Here is a 20,197-nt window from a genome sequence, read left to right on the forward strand (position 1 = left end):
TTAAAAATGAAAAATCCAAGTTTAATGCTTTTACATGCTGAATCTACAACTAGGCTACAAAGTGTGCCGTTGTGGAGGGCTTCGGATCGCTTTTAATACTTGGGGATTTCCAGTTTGCTGAAACCTCGATACACAAGTGTGTTTGCGCTTCGCCTTCACCAGAGCTTCATAGTTTTCCAGTCGCTTTTTTTCCCTTGATGTGCAAGCGCGTCCTGCATTTATACTTGTGTTGTGTACTTGGATAGTTGCGTGGGTGCCCTTCTAAAACCTCAGTACACAAGGCACTGTTGCAATAGATGCTCAGTTATAATAAACATCACAAAACATTTTGGTTGATTTCCCTATTTTAGTGGTTAGCTACACTGCATACAAGAGACATGGTTACAAAAGACGCCTCTGCTACTTAGGGCAACTTTTTTACCTTCCCAGATCAAATTCTTTGCTATTTAGCAGAGGCATGATGCAAAAAGGGCTTATATGTGGAAGGTCTTGTGGATTATTGCCTTGAAGATGAAGGTTAGCTTTGCAATCAAAAGGCTGCTGTTTTGAACCTCTTGAGGAATTTATGTGTGCAGATGTTTGCCTTTGTGCACTCGAATACTTCAGAGATCATGTGATCCTCACGCAAGTAAATGTTGCCCCGGATGATAAGAACCAGGGGAGGCCGATGAAGACATTTGCAGTGCAGGAAGTGCGGGAAGTTGAGGCCTATAACCATCGCTGAACACTTTAACAGTATTGTGAGCAGCAGCCAGGCTAGCACAGGGCAGTGCTTTACCTCCACGAGTTAAGGAGTGCAATGAAGTCACTAAAATTACTTTGAATGACGTTTTTTTTTCTCTGGCATGACCAATTCTCTTGTGCTATGTTTAAGGAAACTGCAAGTCATTCATAATAACTGATGCAGGGCGACTCCTCAGTGTGTTTACAGTTTATGGTTACAAGATACCATGGCCGTCAAGACACATTTTCTGGGTCCCTCTAATGTGCCCTGTAACGCCGCCTAGTTGTCCCCTTAACTGTACGCATATGCACAATTTTCAAGATTTTGTTCTTGCCTGAGTAGTGGGAACACGCTAACTGAATCTTAAGCATTACACTGTGCTAATTTTTTTAGAACTTCTCCATCTTTTTTTAATTATATACAACTCATGCTTTATTGCTCAGTCCATGTACCCACTGTTCACAAATATCATTATGCGACAGCTGTGCATTCCTTTCTATGTGTCTTGCCAATAAGCTTGCGGACATTTTCACTACCAGCACAGTTCCAGCTTCACCATAGCCAACCCGAGCCACATTTCTGTTCCTGTGGATGCCTTCCTACCGAAGCACGGCACATTCCATGAAATGCAAAAGGGGCTATTGGAAATCTAGGTCATCTACACAAGCGATTTCAGTTTCTTAGAGATGTATCAACCAAGAAGCGATTTATGCAAGTCTTCTAGCTGTGCTACCGCAACGCAGTTTGGTGCATGCAAGAGCTGCTACACTCACTTCGACTGACCGCTGTTGTGTGAACAAATATGCTTGCTCAAACTGGCAGACAGTGTTAAACATACTTAATAAAAGCGCATTAATGAATGCTCACATGTCCTCCGTCAACTTTGTGAGCCCGCTAAGTCCTTCCGAATGCACCGTATAAACAAACGTACCAAGACAGTAGTACCATCTGCGAAAGGGTAAAAATTTAAAAATGGGCTGAGTCGAATTGATCGATCGATCACGGTTGGCTCATGGTCAAAGGTGCCTTACAGACGACTCTCTATTCCAGAAAAATACAAACAATTTACACGTAATATTTACAGCAAATAGCTCAGAACACCACGGGATGGGCACAGTCCGGGCCCACATCCACGATGGCTCCCCTCTCCCCTCAAAACACCAAACACCACGGTTTGCAAACTGATTACTACCTACCAAAGGGACATCACAACAGAGCTTGAGCTGGTACTATCAAGTAACGCACATTTGTTCTCGATTGGCAACAACTGAATGAACGTGTATGTACAAACAGTCATGAGACCAAACACTGTCTCCCTCATGACGGTATACAGAGATTGCCTTAAATCCAATGCGAACACCACCACCAACACAACAACAACCAAACACCTGCAAACTTCCAGCTACGACCATGACACCTCCGGCCGTGAAACCCGTGAAGAAGTGTACATACAATTCATGCGTGAAATTGCACTCCTAGCAAATGATGTCATCTATTGTAGCCCACCCCTGTTGCCCACGTACTCTCATCGCACCCTTTTGACAAAAGAACCATGACTTCCTCATCAGCGCAAATCGTAGCCACAGCTGTGGACCCAACCACCCCGTAACTTTGGGCAGTTCAACATTTCCAGCCACCGTGTTGCGGCTCCCCATTCATACTTCCTGACCCCTTTGAGGAACTTCAGAGTTCTCTTAACTCTAGCTAACATAACACGCCCATTCCTGCATGCTCTAATGCGATGAGGAGCCTCATTAAATTGACAAGAAACACACTCCTGTGGCTTCCCAAAACAAATGGGAAAAAAATATCTGTCAATAACAGTCACTCCTCTCCTCTCAGTCTCCTAGAAACATACTCGCCGCGAAAGACACTCAGACAAGAAAGACTCCAGTGGCTGCTATTCACACAACTCAGCTTGCATGAAAACCACGAAACACACTGATAAAATGATCTGCTAACAGTCCTCGACCTTACAAAAAGAGTGCCGAGAAAAACTGGTGCACAGCAAATGGCCCTGCAGGCACTACATGATGGGGACTGATGTCTTAAAGCAATTCTTTTTACTCGCACTTCATTGAGCGCCACTGTTTGGTCAAAACAAAAGGGACAGCCTACCGGGCAAGTAACCTTTAGGGATATGCCCGCACTACTACTTTCGCACTTATTACAAAATACATGTACAAACTGGCAGGTAAGCTGTAGGCATATGGGTATTTGCCTGTTGAAGAAATGATATATGAACACATCCATTCGCTAAAAATAAAAAGTTCCCTTTTGCTCAATACAATGTTTCATCTCCTGTGCATGCCTCGAGAGAGTTAGGCTTCATATACATGCACATGTGCTATGTGCGGAGGTACGGCTTCAGTGTGCAAAAAAAATGCACTTTTGTGCATAGTCACATGCAACACGTACAGAAAGCTGTAGCTCGTGGTGCAAAACTAAACAGGCGTATACACTGGCCCTAAAAATATTTCCAGCTGGTAAGCATTGGTCACAGTACACCCCCAAAGATACATAAATATATATCTAGTCACAGATTAAATAAAACAGAAAAATGGAAACGGAAACAGAAATTGATACTACAGAAGCTGTGGAGAGAGGAGAAAATGGGACACGTCAAAAAACCTCACATCCTCTGCCAGCAGAAAAGAAAAAAAACTAATGACTAGTCTTCTTTTCCACTGCCTCCACTAGCCTTCTCAACAAAGCCTCTCTCACTTTCCTGGACTCCATTTTTTCCCTGTGCCTCCTCTCTGTGTTTTCCTCATTTAGGCGCATGGCATCAGCAAAAGTCTGTGCCAGTTGCTGCACATCGCGGCGTCGTCCCTTGGGGTTCTTTTGGTCCCTGGGTGCAGCAGCGCCCTGGCTTGTGGCATCAGCCTCAGGAGCCTCTCGTGGTGGTGGTTCTTCAGGAGGGCTGATAGGGTAAAAGAAAAAAGCTATGAGTGCATCACAGGCATCATGACTGGTTACTTATAACGGCACACTGGTCCATAGACTGAACTAAAATATTGAAGAACAAGCTTTTGAAAAACTACACCTACTTACGTTGCGCAATACCTGCCTTGCAAACAGAGAAAAATCAAGCCTGTCTTTTTTGGGGAGCATGCTGTTCTACATTTCTCATGCATTGGTGGTGCTACCTACAAGTTGTATGAAGAGCAGGAGTGGTGCTGTTTTTTGTTGGCTGCCAATAACCTTAGCAAGGTGGGTGCCCGAATAAGAAGTGACGTGCCTCGCTGTAGTGGAGTAAAAACCAGCGCAACACTTCATTCAACTAATTAATAAGACGCACTTGTTCATTAGGTAACCTTATACAGGATCAGTTCGTTAAAAGTGCGGCGAAAGTACATCGTTGCGGCGGCCACCGCCTCTGAACGCATTCCCCGGTAAACAGCGCTAGACACGTGTACCTCCCGTCCAAAGTCTAGCCAAAACTCAGAAATGGTTTGTTGATGCACAGATGACATGTACTTACAGCCGGCGTTTAGGCAAAACCATCGAAGCCTTCTTCCTCTGACTGGCTAACACATAATTCAGCAACTTCAATTGGGAGTTCCGCAGGCGAATCGTTGTCGTCCTCCGACTAACTGATGCCTTCTTCGCCGACATCGTCACCACTCGCGGACGGGACGAGTCCCAGCTACAGCTTTATGATCCCAGCTACAACTATTGCGCCACATAAAGGGAAAACACCACGACGAACCGCCTGTAAAGCCAACAGCCTCTGTTGCAAGCGTCTTCGCCTTGAGACCGAGCTGCACTGTAGACGGCCCCCTGCCTTTGGTTCGTTGCTCAAGCACCCACATGCGCAGACGATCCTCGAGCTCCAGCCAGCGTGCGTTCTTGCCGCGGTTGGCCTCCTTTGTAGATTTCATAGTCTGGAGCACGCTGGTGACTTTGAGCCAGTCCCGTATAATTTTCTCACTAACCCTCGAACTGCCTTCCCGCTGCCCGGTTTCTATGTTGTTGTGCAAATGCAAGTGCACGTAGCTTGAACTTCGCATCATAACTTTTTCACCTCGTAGGTGGCGTATGGTTAGCGAGAACTAGGACACGACGCAAGGTAAATGCACGACGGATGCTAGGCTTCACCTACGGGGGAAGCTCGACGCAAGCTGACACAAGGTGTCACGGCATTCGGAAGCGGCCCGAAAATTGAAACTTGTTAGCAGGAAGGCGTCATTTTAAAAAGTGCAGCACATTTACCTCCTTCAGAGTAAAACTGGCTGCAATAATTTATAAGCTTCATTTCGGTTTTGCAACCCCATTTGATGTTACTGTGAATTTATTCCTAACTGTAGTTACTCTGCGTGGTGGACGGTGGCGCGCGGTTGCAGCAGGCCGTTATCCTTCCTGTTCTCTGCCGTTATCGTTGTTTTTGACCAGAAAAAGCTGCCAATTGTTCGGTTTGACGTCCAGAGGCGACGTATCGGCTATGAGAAACGCCGTAGCACTGGCCTTCGGCTTCATTTAGACCATAGAAATGTGTCTCCTAAAGTGCGCTGACATCACGCGGCACACAGGCACCTTTTCGAGCGCGGACCACGCGTAGGCGCCACTGAGCGAATTTACTCCATACATAAGCCGCACCGGTGGATAAGACGCATCAACAAAAATTTCAGAGAAAACCGCAGCCTATACACAGGAAAATACGGTAATTCATCAAAAGGCGGATATATATGTATCTGCGAGTTATTCATACCTGGTGTTGGACAGTGTACGGCCAGGTCCAGCAACAAATTGGGGCCTGAAATGATGCTGCTTCTCCAGGATTCTTGACAGCTGCCTGCATTTTACAAATGATCAGGGCCGCAGCTAGAGAAACAGTGGCAAATAAAATCTAAACTTAACAATTACTCACCCCTGGAACGGCATACGCCTCCTTCCTCGATCTCCGTGCTGTGGGTCTGAAGCCCTCTTGTACGCTCTTTCGAGCGATTTCCACTTGTTATCAGCTTGAATCGGGGTGATTATGTCATCCGGGAATTTCACGTTCATGTACTTCGCCACGTCCTCCCACATTGCCTTTTTGGTGCGAAAAATTTTTGTACTGTTGCAGAGCCTGGCCTGCATGGTACGAAATAGAACGCACAAAATGTAAGCAAACTTTGTTTCACGAATACAGACAAATTGTGTTTTCACTGTTTCCTTGCCCTTCAGCACTTTCCTTTGTTTCATGCTACATATACACTTGTCTCAGATATAAAATGAGACCTGATCAGGTGAAAAAGGTTTCCATTTCCAGCTGGATTATGGAACTGGAAATATCTTCAAGCTGGGAAATATCCCAGCTAGAAATTTGCTTTCCAGCTGGAATGTTTCCCAGCTGGAAGAAATTTCTGGTTCCATAATCCAGCTGAAAACTCCGGCTGGAAATTTGGCATTCCCAGCTGGAATGTTTCCCAGCTGGAAGAGATTTCCGGTTCCATAATCCAGCTGGAAATTTCGCATTTCCAGCTGGAAATATACGATTTCCTGCAGCATTTTCTGCTAGTATTTTTCAGGGCTCAGGTTACGTACCCAGATGGGACGCACAGTACAGTGCAAAAAAAAAGAACATTGTACTAAGGCAAAGTGCTTCCGAGTGAAGATAATGAACATGCAAGTACATCCGCATTTAAAAAATTAGGCAGAACAAACAGTCTTACCTAAATTACTGCGAAAGAATTTCTACACAACAACGGTCACGCAGGCAGCAAGAAAGCCAACACGAGTGGAAAGTACAGGAAAACATTTCATTATGCATTAGGCAACTTAAAACAGGCAAATGTGGTGTTGGGCTAGTTCGTGAATGGCAACTTACAGAAGATAGAGCTGTAGGTGGACACAAACAAAAGCACAGTTGCTTGTCTACGTGTGTGTGTGTGTGTGCGCGCGCGCACTTTTAGTGCTTCATTTTGTATACAGGCCCTGATCTGTTCTTACAAGCAATAAAAAGACAGGTAATAAAGAAGTCCTACCTTCGCGGTAACGGGAGCAGTAACGGTTACGTCGAAACTCGATGCGAGATAAACGCACAATGAAACGGTTGCGATGACTGCACTTCAATCGTCTTAGAACAAAGCCGGTGCGGAGCACAAATCGACCTCTTCATTGTCCACCACGGCTGTGGCAAGTAAGGCCTGCACCCCTTCCCGGTAATTAGGAGCCCTGTAGACCTCCATCCACATTACTGGGTTACACAATGTGCGCACTCCGCCAAGTAAAAAGCCGCCTAGCACACTTTCTAATGATGTAATTGACTCGTTTCTTAGCGCGCGTGCTGCTTACAGCTAGCTAACTTGACCGCCATTTTACACAAACTTTGATTGGCTTGACGTGTCTTGACTTGGTTTTAAAAAAAGTCTTCTGATGAGCCATGTTGCCAACATCTTTTCTGTAAAAATGATTTTTTTTTTCGTGTCGGGGGTCCTTACCGGTCGCGATTTTGAGGTATGCATAAAAGAGAAGAAATTTGTTCTAACGAGTCTCACTAACTTGTTTAACCCCCCGCTAATAAATAAATAATGTGGTCGACGCTTTGAGGACTTTGTATGAAACAGGAACTGCTTCACATGACATGTTCCGAATCGTATATCTTTCACTGAAATCACACACAAAAAAAAATAATTAAATGATTGGCCGTTTAAAAGACCAAAAGTGGAATTACCTTTACCAACTGACACATTGGCAACTTCCTCCCAAGATAAGTATAGTTGGAGCTGAAATTTTTCTCAGCTGGAGTACATATGGAAATGAGTTCCCCGCTGGAATGCAACATTCCCAGCTAGACTGGAAGTTCTTTCCAGCTGGGAACTACCATTTCCTGCTGGGACCACGTATTCCAGCGGGACATAACACTGGAAAGAACCGTTTCCAGCTGGAAATACTGTGTCCATGTGGCCAGCCACGTATATGTATACGTAATTAAGCGCATAGAATTATGCAATTTCAAAAGATGTCTCGAACGCTACGCGAACGATACAGTGTGTGAAAACATGAGCGAAATACGTAATCCAAGAATTTCATCGTGCTTTCCGACATAAGACGCCGGAGTGCGAGAATAAAACACACAGACGTACGCACCTCACACAGCTCAATGAAATGAGCTGTCTTTTTGAAGCTCCAGCCAGGCTCGTCGTCGTCGCCTCCGGTCGCGCCGCAAACGTCCGCCGGGTGATGGTTCGTGTCGCCGGGACGGCCCGGCGCCACGGCAGCTGCCACTTCGTCGGAAAAATCGGCCGCCTGCACATTTGCACTCGCCAGGCCCAGCTGCTCCGGCGGTACAAGAATGGGCACTCCGTCTGCGTGTATAATATATGTGTTGTCATATAAAAGTACCGCAAGCTTTTGTCAGTATACATGCATTGCCGGACAAGAGGCAACCACATTAAGCACCATTGCCAGCAGGTGTACAGCCGGAACATTATGCAGCAAGCCAAAAGCGATTTGTTGAGTCTCAAACCGCGCGAACTCGCACATACCAAACGTAATTTAACGCACCTTCTCTGATACACACGACTTCCCTTCCTTGTCAGATGAGCTCACCAGTCTCACTGATAAGCGGATGCAGCTCCTGTGTGCGGCCGTCTTCGCTCACCACAGTAAACTTTGCCATTTTTGAACAAGCTTTTTTGCGACCGCCTTCGTGTCGTCTGCTCGCGTCCCACAGCGCAAAACAAGATGGCGGCCTATGTTTGAAGTGCCCGCGGTTTTTATCGGCTTGTCACGTGAACTCACAAAAATGAGCATGCAACGTTGTGCAGTTCCGTGCAGCCATTTCGGTTAAAAAAATGGAAACGTGCAAGTGGGCGGAGCCACGGTTCTCCTGCACTGGTAAAAAAAAATGAATATTATGCTGCACTGCTTGCACCAGGTTGCACCAGTGCAGCCAGTTCAGGTAAAAAAAATGCCTCTAGCGTCAACGTGATTCGGCGGAAGTGAACTAGAGTACAGAGTGAACTAGAATTACAGGCGCCGTGCAGTGAACAGAGGGCGACACTGAGCCGCGACACCCAGCGCCGCCATCGGGGAATAAGAAAAACACTGGGTCGGCCACCGCTCGCCAGCGTGCTCGGGTTTCGGTTGCGTTCCTGCTTGGCGGCACCGGATCAAATGTAGTATGCGCAATTTTTAAGTTTTATATAAATTAAAACATACTACGGTAATTATACCGCACCGGGGTAGGAATAGACCGAAGGACGGAACTGTTGACTACGCGTACGGAGGAGGAAAGCAAGCGATATACACCATTTTCCTTGCTAGAGGTGGGCGCCGCCATTTGCTTTTTCTGACCGGACGCTAGCGCCGTCTATGAAGCGACCGCCGAAACCTCCGCGCTGGGCTGTTAAGTGCTCCGTTCTTTCCGTGCGTCTGCTCGCTACCCGTGCATGACTTGTGTGTGTGTGTTCTGTTTTGTTTTCATCATCTGCGGACGGATTTTAGGTCTTAATTTGCTGCCAGAGAGGAAAATGCCGCCCCCGGCTGTTGCGAGCAGCAGTAGCAGTGTGGTGGTGGTGCCGGTGGTGCTCCGCAGTTCCGCGATGCAAACGTACCAGTATGGCACCGACTGACATAGACATCGATATCGGGGAGTAAATACATGTTTTCAATGCCACCGTGCTTGTTATTTTCACCGATTAGTCATGTTTACGGAAGCGCGGATGTCGAATGCGAAGCGCGCACAGCATATGTGGGTCACGGTGATCCGTGCTTTCATTGGACTTTCGACGAAGCGATTGCTACGCTGTTGACATTGCAGTGTAGTATAATCTTTCTTAAAACTAGACTTATGACGGTTACTGACGAAACGAAATTACCTGGGCGGAAAAATAACACGACCGCACAACCAGTCAAATTACTATTCGAAGGTTGAGCAAAAGGGTTGACGTTCGGGCGAGTTCATATTGGTTGATCATGATCGTGATCATGATTGACCTAACTCTGCGCAGCGCATGTGGCCTATCGCTCGGAGTCCACCTTTGTGAAACCGCTGCTTGCACCACAAATGCTTTACGCAACAGCAGTGACTGTTTTGTAATTCTAATTAGATTCCGTGGCAACGCAAAAGGATTAGAAGCTTTTCCTTTGACCGCGTTGTGAACAGGTTGAGCTATTTTTCAAATGCAGCGTTCACGCGTATCTCGAGCTGCGTTTCCACATTGGGCTGCCTGCTTATCCTGTTATCGACCAGCAGTGCGCGACGGAGAAAGTTATCCTTTCATATCGTTTGGCAGTGGAATGCGTTGGCCTGTAAAAAAGTAAACAAAACGCCGTGATTTTAAAGGTTAGATTAGATGAAAAGGGGATTGTTTAATGCCAATCGGCTGTAATGATTAAACAATATATGGTATTTTAAATTGACTACAAGGAACCAGAAGGAATTGTAATGTTGTATTGTATCGGCGCTCGTGAAAGATCCCCAGGTGGTCAAAATTAACCCGGAGCCCTCCACTACGGCGCGGCTCATCACCCATGAAGCGTCGGGGCGTCAAACACCATAATGAATCAATTAATCAATCAACCAATCAATCAATGCTGTATTGTAAAGGATAAAGTTGCTTCTAACATTTCAGGGGGTTCCGTTCCCTGTCGCAGCTTTGCGTGTGATAAATGGATTTTGATCCGTCTGCTTGAGTGCACCCAACAAACCCTGGAGTTGGTCGTCGGTACAAAGTCGTTGCGATTTATCAAAAGCATCCACCAATATCTCAACTCGGTGTGTGTTGGGAAGCGATGCAGCAAAAACACGCCGCAACCGCACTGCATTTTCTCCAGGCAGTGTCGTGCACATGCGTGCTGTCAGCGACTGTTCCTCGCTTTCTCTGGTTGTTCAATAACCCACCACCGCGCAGTGCTGACCGAGCGACGTTTGCGCCTTGAACGGCATCGCAGCATTGGCTAAAACAGTTGAAAGTTCCGCAAAAACTAAGCAGGCGGTGCGAAATGCCCCTGAACTACGCAGCGGAGCACACCGCGCCGAGCGATGTTAGCAGCCCAGCGCGCACAGGCAACACTGGTCGGCCGCCGAGAGAACTGGTTTGAGAGTATTTTCCTCCTTTCCCGACTGCTTATGGAAAATGGTGTATTGACTTTGCCATGCATAGCCAGAACGCAGGTGGAACCGTTCGTGCGCACGTTTTCACGTTTCCACATAGTTTTTTCAGTGAATTTGTGTTTCCACTAGAAAGCACAAATTAATTAGCTGCTCACAGCATTGGAAAGAAGCCGTTTTGTTCGCATACTTGAAATCGGACCGCCGTGGTTTCGCGAGTACGGTGCCCGTCTCACAGGATCGATTGTTTGGGTGTAGTGCGGTGTGTACGCTGCGCTACGTGCTAGTAGCATTGACTTCAAAGCAAGTAAAATTACCTTAAATACGCGGGCTCCAGTGTGGATCATGCGGGTGGGAAGCATCGGGAACTGCGCACCAACTGGGGGAGATTTTTGATTGATTGTGCGGTTCAACTCCGCGACGCCAGACAGGCGATGAGGCGCTCCATAGTAGAGGGATCGGGATTAATTTTGACCACCTGGGGATCTTTCACGTGGCCAGAATCTCGAACACGAGGGCGTTCTCGCTTTTCGCCTCTATCGGAAAAGCGGCCGCTTCGGCCGGGAAACGAACCTGACGACGATTTTCAATTTCACGGGTTGAATTATTGCCAAACATTCCCAGAATGCGCCTTGCTCCTCGCCCCTGACAGTTCGTTCCGGCTGGTGGCACTTAGTCCCACCCCGTGAACACGGAGCGAGCATGCTTTCTTGCTCCGTGCACAGAGTCAATTATCACCTCAGGAGCGAAAGACTACACCCAGCCAAAAAAAACCATTGGCCGACCAATTGGCCCAATTGGAAACCCAATGGGTCCAAATGGTCACCTAATGGGTCCATTTGGAAGGCCAATGGGTCCAACTTGACCTATTGGAGTGATTCCAAATGGGCCCATGCTCCAATAGGTTGGCCAATTGGCAAACCTATTGGCAAACCAATTGGGTGGCTGCTTCCTGTTGGCCCAATTGGACCCATTGGCTTGACCTATTGGAGTGATTCCCATTGGGCCCATGCTCCAATAGGTTGGCCATTTGGCAAACCAATTGGATGGCTGCTTCCTGTTGGCCTAATTGGACCCATTGGCTGCAAAAAGATGACCCAATGGGAAAGTTCAGTCAGGTTGTATCTAATTAATTTAACTCATTTTATCTGATATGTATATGTTAGTTTACCGGCCCAGAGAAGTTCTGCGGTGGTAGCAGTCTGTAACTGCTTTCACTACATAAATTGTATGGGCAAATGAAAGAGAGCTGCAATTGGGCAATACCAATTAAAAGACCAAAGAAATGCACTGTGACCTCATCTGGAAAATCAATATCGGTGACTGCACTGCACACATGTGCTCCCTGATCAAAACCCATTAAATATCAGTTCTAGTATTGCGATCCCATTGGAACCATATCTTGTATTGAGCCATTCAGTGGTGAGCTTCTTGAATTGAAGACACTCAACTATCAAAACTAAAGCTTATTTCCTAGGATATTTTGTGATAACCTCTCGGTTACTGTCAGGGATGTGTGCAAGAAATTTATAAAAGCAAAAAAGCTTATTAATAATCAGTTTATTCATTTTTACATCAATTATTTACATATGATTACAATACAGAACTATTTACAAATGCATGATTATTTACAAATGTTCCCAATGAACCACACACAACATTGCAATTAGTGCACAAATATGTTTGAACTACTCCTGCAACAAAATTCAGAAAGAAGGAAAAGCTCTAGGGCACTGTACATACACTTTAAATGATACAACCTCATGTAAACCATATCACTATAGACCCAGGGTACACTTTCTACATAGCCAATGCAAAACAAACAGGATAAGTTGGTGTAAGAATTGCACATACCCACAATGGAACAGAGTATATAAACCATCTATAAATTCCTTGATTAAAACACAATTTAAAATTACATATGAAAAAAGAAACCATTTCACAAGCTCTCTACAATGACCACAGCAAATATAAGTGGTGGAAGAGAACCACAACATTTTGTAGTGAACTAATGACCTGTGTAATGCAATGTGCATTGTATGAAATTACAGCAACATAGTGAAAAAAACAAATGTTTTCTACATAGTATGAAATTACAGCAACACACTGTGGGGGTTCACTAAATGACTAGAAAGGAAACATATCAGTCCAACGGACTATGGAAAGAAGAATGCTAGGAGTCACGCTGAGGGACAAGGAAACTGCTGTGTGGATAAAAGGGACATTAAAGGGTAAACGCAAGTTTGCCTGCTTCGATAAATTACCGTGCAGAGAATCTAAAAATACCATTCTCACAACCGGCAGATGTTAAATACGGCTGAAAATGCCAAAAACGTGAAAACAGGCGACGAAGCCCCGCACACTTTTGGGTACTACGGTTCGTGACGTCACAAAAGTTGAGAACGGCGAGAGCTTGCTGGAGGAGCATCTATAAAAGCGTTTTTCTTCGAATAAACTGTTGTGAAGTTTTTGAGCACGTGAAATAAACGCACCTTAAATGAGCTCAACGTATCTAAAAAATGCATATTACAGCTTTTATATGCTGCTCTTTGCAACGCAACAGATACGTCACGAAAACATGAAAGGAAAGCGGGGGAGGGAAAATGCCAGATTTGTTGGCTTATTTCTCAGCAAGTAACACATCGTTGCTCATCGAACAAAAGCCAAGAGAGCTACGTAACGTATGATCTTTCAGTAAAAACAAAACTTCATTTAGCCTTTAGTGTCCCTTCAAACACACTTATGTGGAAGACGTTCTAGCTGAAATTAAGTAAGGAAAATGGACATGGGCAGGTCATGTCATGCGCATGGACAACCCGTTTGACAGAGTAGTGGCTCCCAATAGATTGTAAATGCAAGAGAGGCCTGCCAAGGATTCAATGGAGGGATGCACTACGGAAATTTCACAAAAAATGGATTCGGCCAGCACTTCAGAGATGTGGCTGAAGACTTTTGGGAGAGGGTTTCATCCTGAAGTGGACACAACCACACGCATGATAACAGCAGAAGACCCCTCGATTGCCTACTGCTTTAGTTCAATGACACCTTAGCACACTAATTTTATAGAAGGATGGCAGCATGTAAATCAAAATTATGAGTCGCACCACTACCCACTGCGGTGGCTCAGTGGCTATGGCGTTGCGCTGCTGAGCACAAGGTCACAAGATCGATTCCCGGCCGCGGCGGCCACTTTTCTGATGAAGGCGAAGAGCAAAAACACTCTCCTGCACAACAGAGCTGTTGTTTCTCTTGCCCTGGGCATAGACTCTCTTGGTGATTATGCTACCATTAAAGCAGATACGGTTGAATTCAGTACAACTTCCCGACACAAGCTCCACATTTCTGACAGTACAGTCAGGAGCCATGAACGGGCTGCCCCTGCCCAAGAAATGCACCCCCTCAGAAGTGGAAATGGCCTTTTTGGTTAACGTCTTAGTTAGTGATGCACAGTACTCGAGGGCATTTTGGTTCGTGCTAAGCTCACCACACTGTTCCACAACAGTGTCTATTTGCAGCATCCGGCCTATCTAACTAGCAATGCCATTGGAAGCTTTCACGGCTGCCTTCAGGGTGCCATTACCCGCCTCCAAAGGAAATGCTGAGTGCGCCCACAGTGGACCCCAATGGCGCACGCTTTTGCCGAGATGGAGCAGCTGGTGCATATTGTACGTCATGCACTCAGGTCCATACAGCACTTCAGCATTGCCATGGAAGTCCAAAAGGAGGCCCTCTGCAACAGCAAGGTCAGTGAATGACACCCTGGGCTCCAGCATAATATGCAGAGCCTCCACCAGACAGGCCCAGTGCTGCAAATACTGCCGATCCAAAATGCCATCCAGTACTGGCAAGCTGTAAAAAAGCAGCCAATTTTCACACTCTTTTGCTTTCCAAAAGCGCTTCTCCTTGGTGGGCCTTGGGGCTCTCCTTACATCTTTTGGTGGTGAAACAGCCATTAACCTGCTATCAATGGCCTGCTGGCTACGCCCGACATAGAACGTCTTTCCGGCTGATTCAAGCCACAACTCTAAAAACTGGCGCACCACTCCCAACAGCACACAATGCATATAGTCCGGAACAAAGCTCCACACTATATGAAATTGTGGCATGTTGATCAGTGGAGAGACGGTAATTACACCATTAAACGGCTTAGGCTTATCTTGCATGGCTGCCTTCTCCATGTCTTCTACCATCTGCTTCTCGCTCCTCTCAACAGCATTTTGTTCAACGGGGTACTTTACCACCTTACCCCCTAGTGTGTCACCTGGGTGCAAGCACCAGTTACACCCATAATACGCGTTAAACTGTTTCATGCCCTGCATGGGTGCTCTTGCAACTGAGTCTACGGCACAGCAAATGCAAAATCCCCTGAAGAGTTTCTCTTTCCCCTTGTGGTGAAGCAGAAATCCCTCGTCTGCCAGAGAATGCATCGTCTCGACAAGTGGTGCTTGGAAGATGCCCATATGGGGCTTTTCCTTCCCGAACCAGAGACCAGCCAAAACAAGCTTCCTCATTCTTTCGGGTACGGGAAGTTCATTCACGACAAGCTGGATTGGCCAAATAGATGTGCGACTCGATCTGAAAACGGGGGTGCCATCTGTGTTCCACGAAAAGCTTATCCTGTGGCCGGCTTTTCTTGTTGCAGTCACGAAGTCTCGGTACATGCTCCCATCCTTCATGTCGCTCAAAGTGCCATTGAACTCGAGGGGCTCTGTCAAATCCAGAAACTCACAGCCCTTGAGGAGCTTCTGAAGTTGTGAGGGAATATCAAAAAGCACAAAAAAAGGTGCATCGCAAAGTGGAGACGATCCACACACCCTCTTACATTCAGGACACTGCAGTGATACTCCTGGTCCACCCTCACCAACGTAAATCATGCACTCAGGGCAAAAGAAATGAAATGTCATCTGGGTCCCTTGGCAACCTAACAACTTATTAACAAAATATTTAGAACGGGGAAGAACAGGACTATCGAAAAATGAGTTGATCATGTCCACAAGGCTTGCTAGGCCTGTGAATGACAAATTCATCCGCAGAGCGTACTTCAGAACCATGAGTAGGATGTCTCCTTTCAAAACCACCAGCTTCCGAGACAGGACCTCTTTAAAAAGACCAGCAATCTCAGAGTGATGTGTTGTACCACTGCCCGGCTGGTTGGGATCAGGCTCCTGCACAAAGACAACAGTGATGAGGCATTATTTTCAAGGCTATGATGACAAACAACAAACTGTACGACCATGTAAGAAAAAAAATCCCAAGTGTAAATACCAGTTTATTGGTGTACAGACAGGTGGAAATAGTTGAACGGGGCATACAAAAAGATGGCAGAACTGCTGCTGCCAGAAATGTGGCTATTTATGACGCTATATTGACTGCACCAGCTCCTAGCATTATAAATTAATACTTCCACCCTTCAACTAAGCTTGTACACCGGAGAGTGATACTCCAGCCAGTGTGCAACTGTAGCTAATTAAGATTTAATATTCACAGCATGGAAGGTTGATTGATTGTGGGGTTTAACGCGCCGACTCAACGAAGGTGATGAGGCATGCCGTAGTGGAGGGATCATCACCTGGGGATCTTTAACGTGCAACGAAATGTCGCACACACGAGCATTTTTGCTTTTCGCCTCCATCATAAAAGTGGCTACCGCAGCTGGGTTTCGATCCCATGAACTTGTGCTTAGCAGAGCAATGCCATAGCCACTGAGCCACCACGACGGGTTCACAGCATAGAAGGGCTTACCGAGGTGTCACTTCTCTCATCATCACTGGAGCTGCTGCAGGCACTGCATGAGAAGCTGTAGTCCGAGTACTCGTAATCCCCTTCAAAGTCCTGTGACAAATATAACAACGCACGTGTGTGAAGCCCAAAAACCCTTCAGATATGGCGCAAAAAAAGGGCATAAAAATTCTCCTACGGCAATACACATTCTACATTGTTTTTATACAGAACTGATTTTACAAACGAATCTTCTAAAAATAGGTTTATTTTAAGGGCTATTCATGAAGAAGGCTTTTCGAACTTTAAAGCATTATTTATACTACTTGAGGTAGCCGCTATAATTTATGCACAGCTGCCTCTCATACGTACACGTCGACCTCAGTACCCCGCTTGCAGAATAGAAAAAAAATTAAAAATCACCCAAACTGAGTACGTACATTCGGTTCTGCATCCGACGTACCACCGGCCACGGTCGGCAAGTCCGCTGATGTAGGCGGCTCGCAGTTGGGTTCGCATGAACTCTCGGCGTCCTACGAACGGCAAGAACCATGACACACCATACCATTTTGCTGCACTTTTTAGTTCAGGTAGTTAAATCATTAAATGCATATAAAGCTTACGCTTGTCTCAATCTCCGCCGCAAGATTGTCTGCCAGGGCACCGTCCGAGCCCACGTTTCGTTGGTCCGAGTCGTCCGAGTCGCATTCGTATTGTTCCTGCACATGTATACAAGCGAATTAAGTCATGCAGCAAAAACTACACGGCCATTCACGAATGAAACTGTGAAAGGAAATGAACACGACTAACCACGTCGCTCGCATCCTCACGGTGTTCGCGGCCCGCCACGGCACCATCCGAGCCCACGTTTAGTTGGTCCGTGTCGACCGAGTCGCATTCGTATTGTTCCTGCACATGTATACGTGCGAATTAAGTCAATGTAGCTGAAACTACACGGCCATTCACGAATGAAACTGTGCAAGAAAATGAACAGGACTTACCACGTCGCTCGCATCCTCACGGTGTTCGCGGCCTGCCAGGGCACCGTCCGAGCCCACGTTTAGTTGGTCCGTGTCATCCGAGTCGCATTCGTACTGTTCCTGCACATGTATACGTGCGAATTAAGTCAATGCAGCTGAAACTACACGGCCATTCACGAACGAAACTGTGCAAGAAAATGAACAGGACTTACCACGTCGCTCGCATCCTCACGGTGTTCGCGGCCTGCCAGGGCACCGTCCGAGCCCACGTTTAGTTGGTCCGTGTCGTCCGAGTCGCATTCGTATTGTTCCTGCACATGTATACGTGCGAATTAAGTCAATGTAGCTGAAACTACACGGCCATTCACGAATGAAACTGTGCAAGAAAATGAACAGGACTTACCACGTCGCTCGCATCCTCACGGCGTTCGCGGCGGGCCTGTGAATCAAGAGTCGACCTCGGAATTTTGAATTCCGCGCCCGGGTTGAGGTAATTTTTGTACGTGCCTCGCTTTCTGCGCTTTTTTGGGCTACCCATTTCTGAGCACGAACAGCTTCGCCAACCGAAGGTTTTAATGCCACGCTTGACTCAACTCATAAGCCGAACTTTTTCTTTCCACGTCCGGCTGGGCACAGGGCTGGGCTAGCCTAGCGGTAGCGGCGTGATCCCATGCGTGATCCTGGCGTTGCTTGCGTTGCCTTTCCTTGGAGGCGCTGCTAGTAAGTAGACGCAGTAGACGTGTATTCACTTCAACCCACGAAAAAAGGACGCATATTTAATAAAAGCTACTTATTAAAGGAGCCATGAAGAGAAAACAAAAGTTTGTTTTATTCGAAAGATTAGGTGTTTCATAGTACCCCAAGCGCTTTCCCGGAAGCAAATGATGCTTTATTCACTGAAAAATAAGGCAATTTACGCCAAAATTTTAAATCTCCCGCTAAAATTGAACATTCCGTGACGTGTACAATGGCGTCATAGAGCCGGTCCATGAAACAGATACTTAGTATGTCGACTCCATATAGCACCCACACGCGGGAGTCGATCGAGACGGCGGCCATTTTAGAAATACTAGTAAAACCTAGTGCACCCGCAGCCCTAGTCATGGAATCGCCTGATCCGGAGAACAAAACTCTCGCCGAGGAGCTCGGGCTTGCATTTAACAACCTCACACCACAAAAACGCTCAATGCTTCTAAGTGCACGAGCGGCAAGAGTTGTGGGATACGCGGTCGACGGGAAAGCGACCATTCCGCGATAGCCACAACAGACGAACGCCCAGCCGTCGGCACCGCTGCCTCGTCAGCCCCGTCGCGACGGACGAATATAGACTGGTACGTATGTGCCGTATTTTGATTACGGTTAATAATAGTTCAATTTCAGTAGCAGTATCACTTATGCCAGTTGGCCGGTGTCGTGTATGGAAAGCCGTTCGCGCGAGCTCTCTGCTTCGACCAGAAAGATACGAACGTCAATGCGCGGTGTTTACGGCATTTTTTTCCCCAAGGTCAGAGCGATTTGACGAAGTCGGCGACGAGCGCCAGCATGTCCCAGGAGTGAGCTAACGTAAGGGTCCCTGCCGTAACTGAACAAACTGAAGTTTTCAGTGGTTGTAAACTGGAAACGAGCTCGTAACGACAGCAGCAAGCCAACACCATTCGAAACTTACGCGACGACTGGCACTATCTCGTCGCTTCTTGCTGTTCCTTACTCCCCTCGTTTCTATTTTTACCTTTGCTGGTTGGCGATATGACGGCCAACCTCCTGTGAAGGGATTACGATACGAAGCAATGTCGCGGCTGTGCGTGCTGGAACGGTTCGTTGGCCCCGAAGAGCCTCGAACCCGAAAATTCGTCTGCGCGACGGCGAGATGTCGAGCTCGGCCGCGGCGCTAGTTTCGTACGCATTGGCGCACACGCTTGCGAGTTCGTTCGGACCTTCAACCGTTTACTCCACCGTTCTTTGTCATAAAAAGAATGTGCAGTATGTTTCACGGGCATTTAGCTCGCTATGCAAGCTGTAAGCCCTGCCTAACATGTGTTTGCTTTTGCCGGCCTCCGCCAATCGCAGAGCTTAGCCCATGTGACGGCATAGGTTCTGTTGCGGAAAATGAGCTGGTGGGTCGCATGGTCATTTCCTTTTTTCCTAATTATGTAGCTTATTTGAGCGAAGTTTGCGTTATAAGTGGTGTCGCTATGGTTCTAACGAGGCAATGTATCGAATGAACCAAACTTGTGTTTTCTCTTCATGGCTCCTTTAAATACTTCTATATATAAATATATAAAGCATTTTTGTTTTGCTTTACACACGTTTAAAACAAATATGTGCTGTACTACCGTCACGCCGTTGATGCCTTGTCGGCCTTAACTCATGGTCGGATGCTTGATTGTGAGGCTGTGAGGCCGCCTTTGTCGTTGTGTGCAGCTTCACGTGCAGAAATGATAACCCACGCGTACGTCCGATATGTGGACGATCGGACGTGTGCCGTAGTCAGTATTACTGACATAAAAGATTTTGCCCGCAAAGATACAGAAGATTTTCCAGTGACTCCGCTCCTGGTGAGCTGGACAGATGAAAACGGCGCGACAGACTTCTACCGTGCAAGAGTGCTGCTTTTAGCAGGTAAGTCTTGCACATAGACCTTCCTGCTGAAGTATAATGACATTATTTCGATGGAACAAGCTGGTGACGTATAAGTTCATGATTCCGTGCCTGCATGCATGCTCGGCTGGCACC

General features: G+C 46.7%; 1 protein-coding gene across 1 annotated transcript; it reads right to left on the minus strand.

The window, feature by feature from the left end:
* Positions 1 to 252: 252 nt before the first annotated feature.
* LOC144164449 (uncharacterized) lies at positions 253 to 17,341 on the minus strand. The gene is made up of 9 exons (XM_077694985.1): positions 17,315 to 17,341; positions 17,108 to 17,203; positions 16,925 to 17,017; positions 16,509 to 16,598; positions 14,299 to 15,931; positions 7,799 to 8,016; positions 5,595 to 5,800; positions 5,436 to 5,519; positions 253 to 3,647 (listed from the first exon to the last, which is right to left on the minus strand). The coding sequence occupies exons 1-9, from the start codon at positions 17,339 to 17,341 to the stop codon at positions 3,389 to 3,391; spliced, it is 2,706 nt and encodes a 901-aa protein (XP_077551111.1). The 3' UTR covers positions 253 to 3,388.
* Positions 17,342 to 20,197: the final 2,856 nt, after the last annotated feature.

The sequence above is a fragment of the Haemaphysalis longicornis genome, unplaced genomic scaffold, assembly GCF_048455015.1.
Source record: "Haemaphysalis longicornis isolate Haplotype H1 unplaced genomic scaffold, Haemaphysalis longicornis Haplotype H1 scaffold_13, whole genome shotgun sequence".
Lineage (NCBI taxonomy): Eukaryota > Metazoa > Arthropoda > Arachnida > Ixodida > Ixodidae > Haemaphysalis > Haemaphysalis longicornis.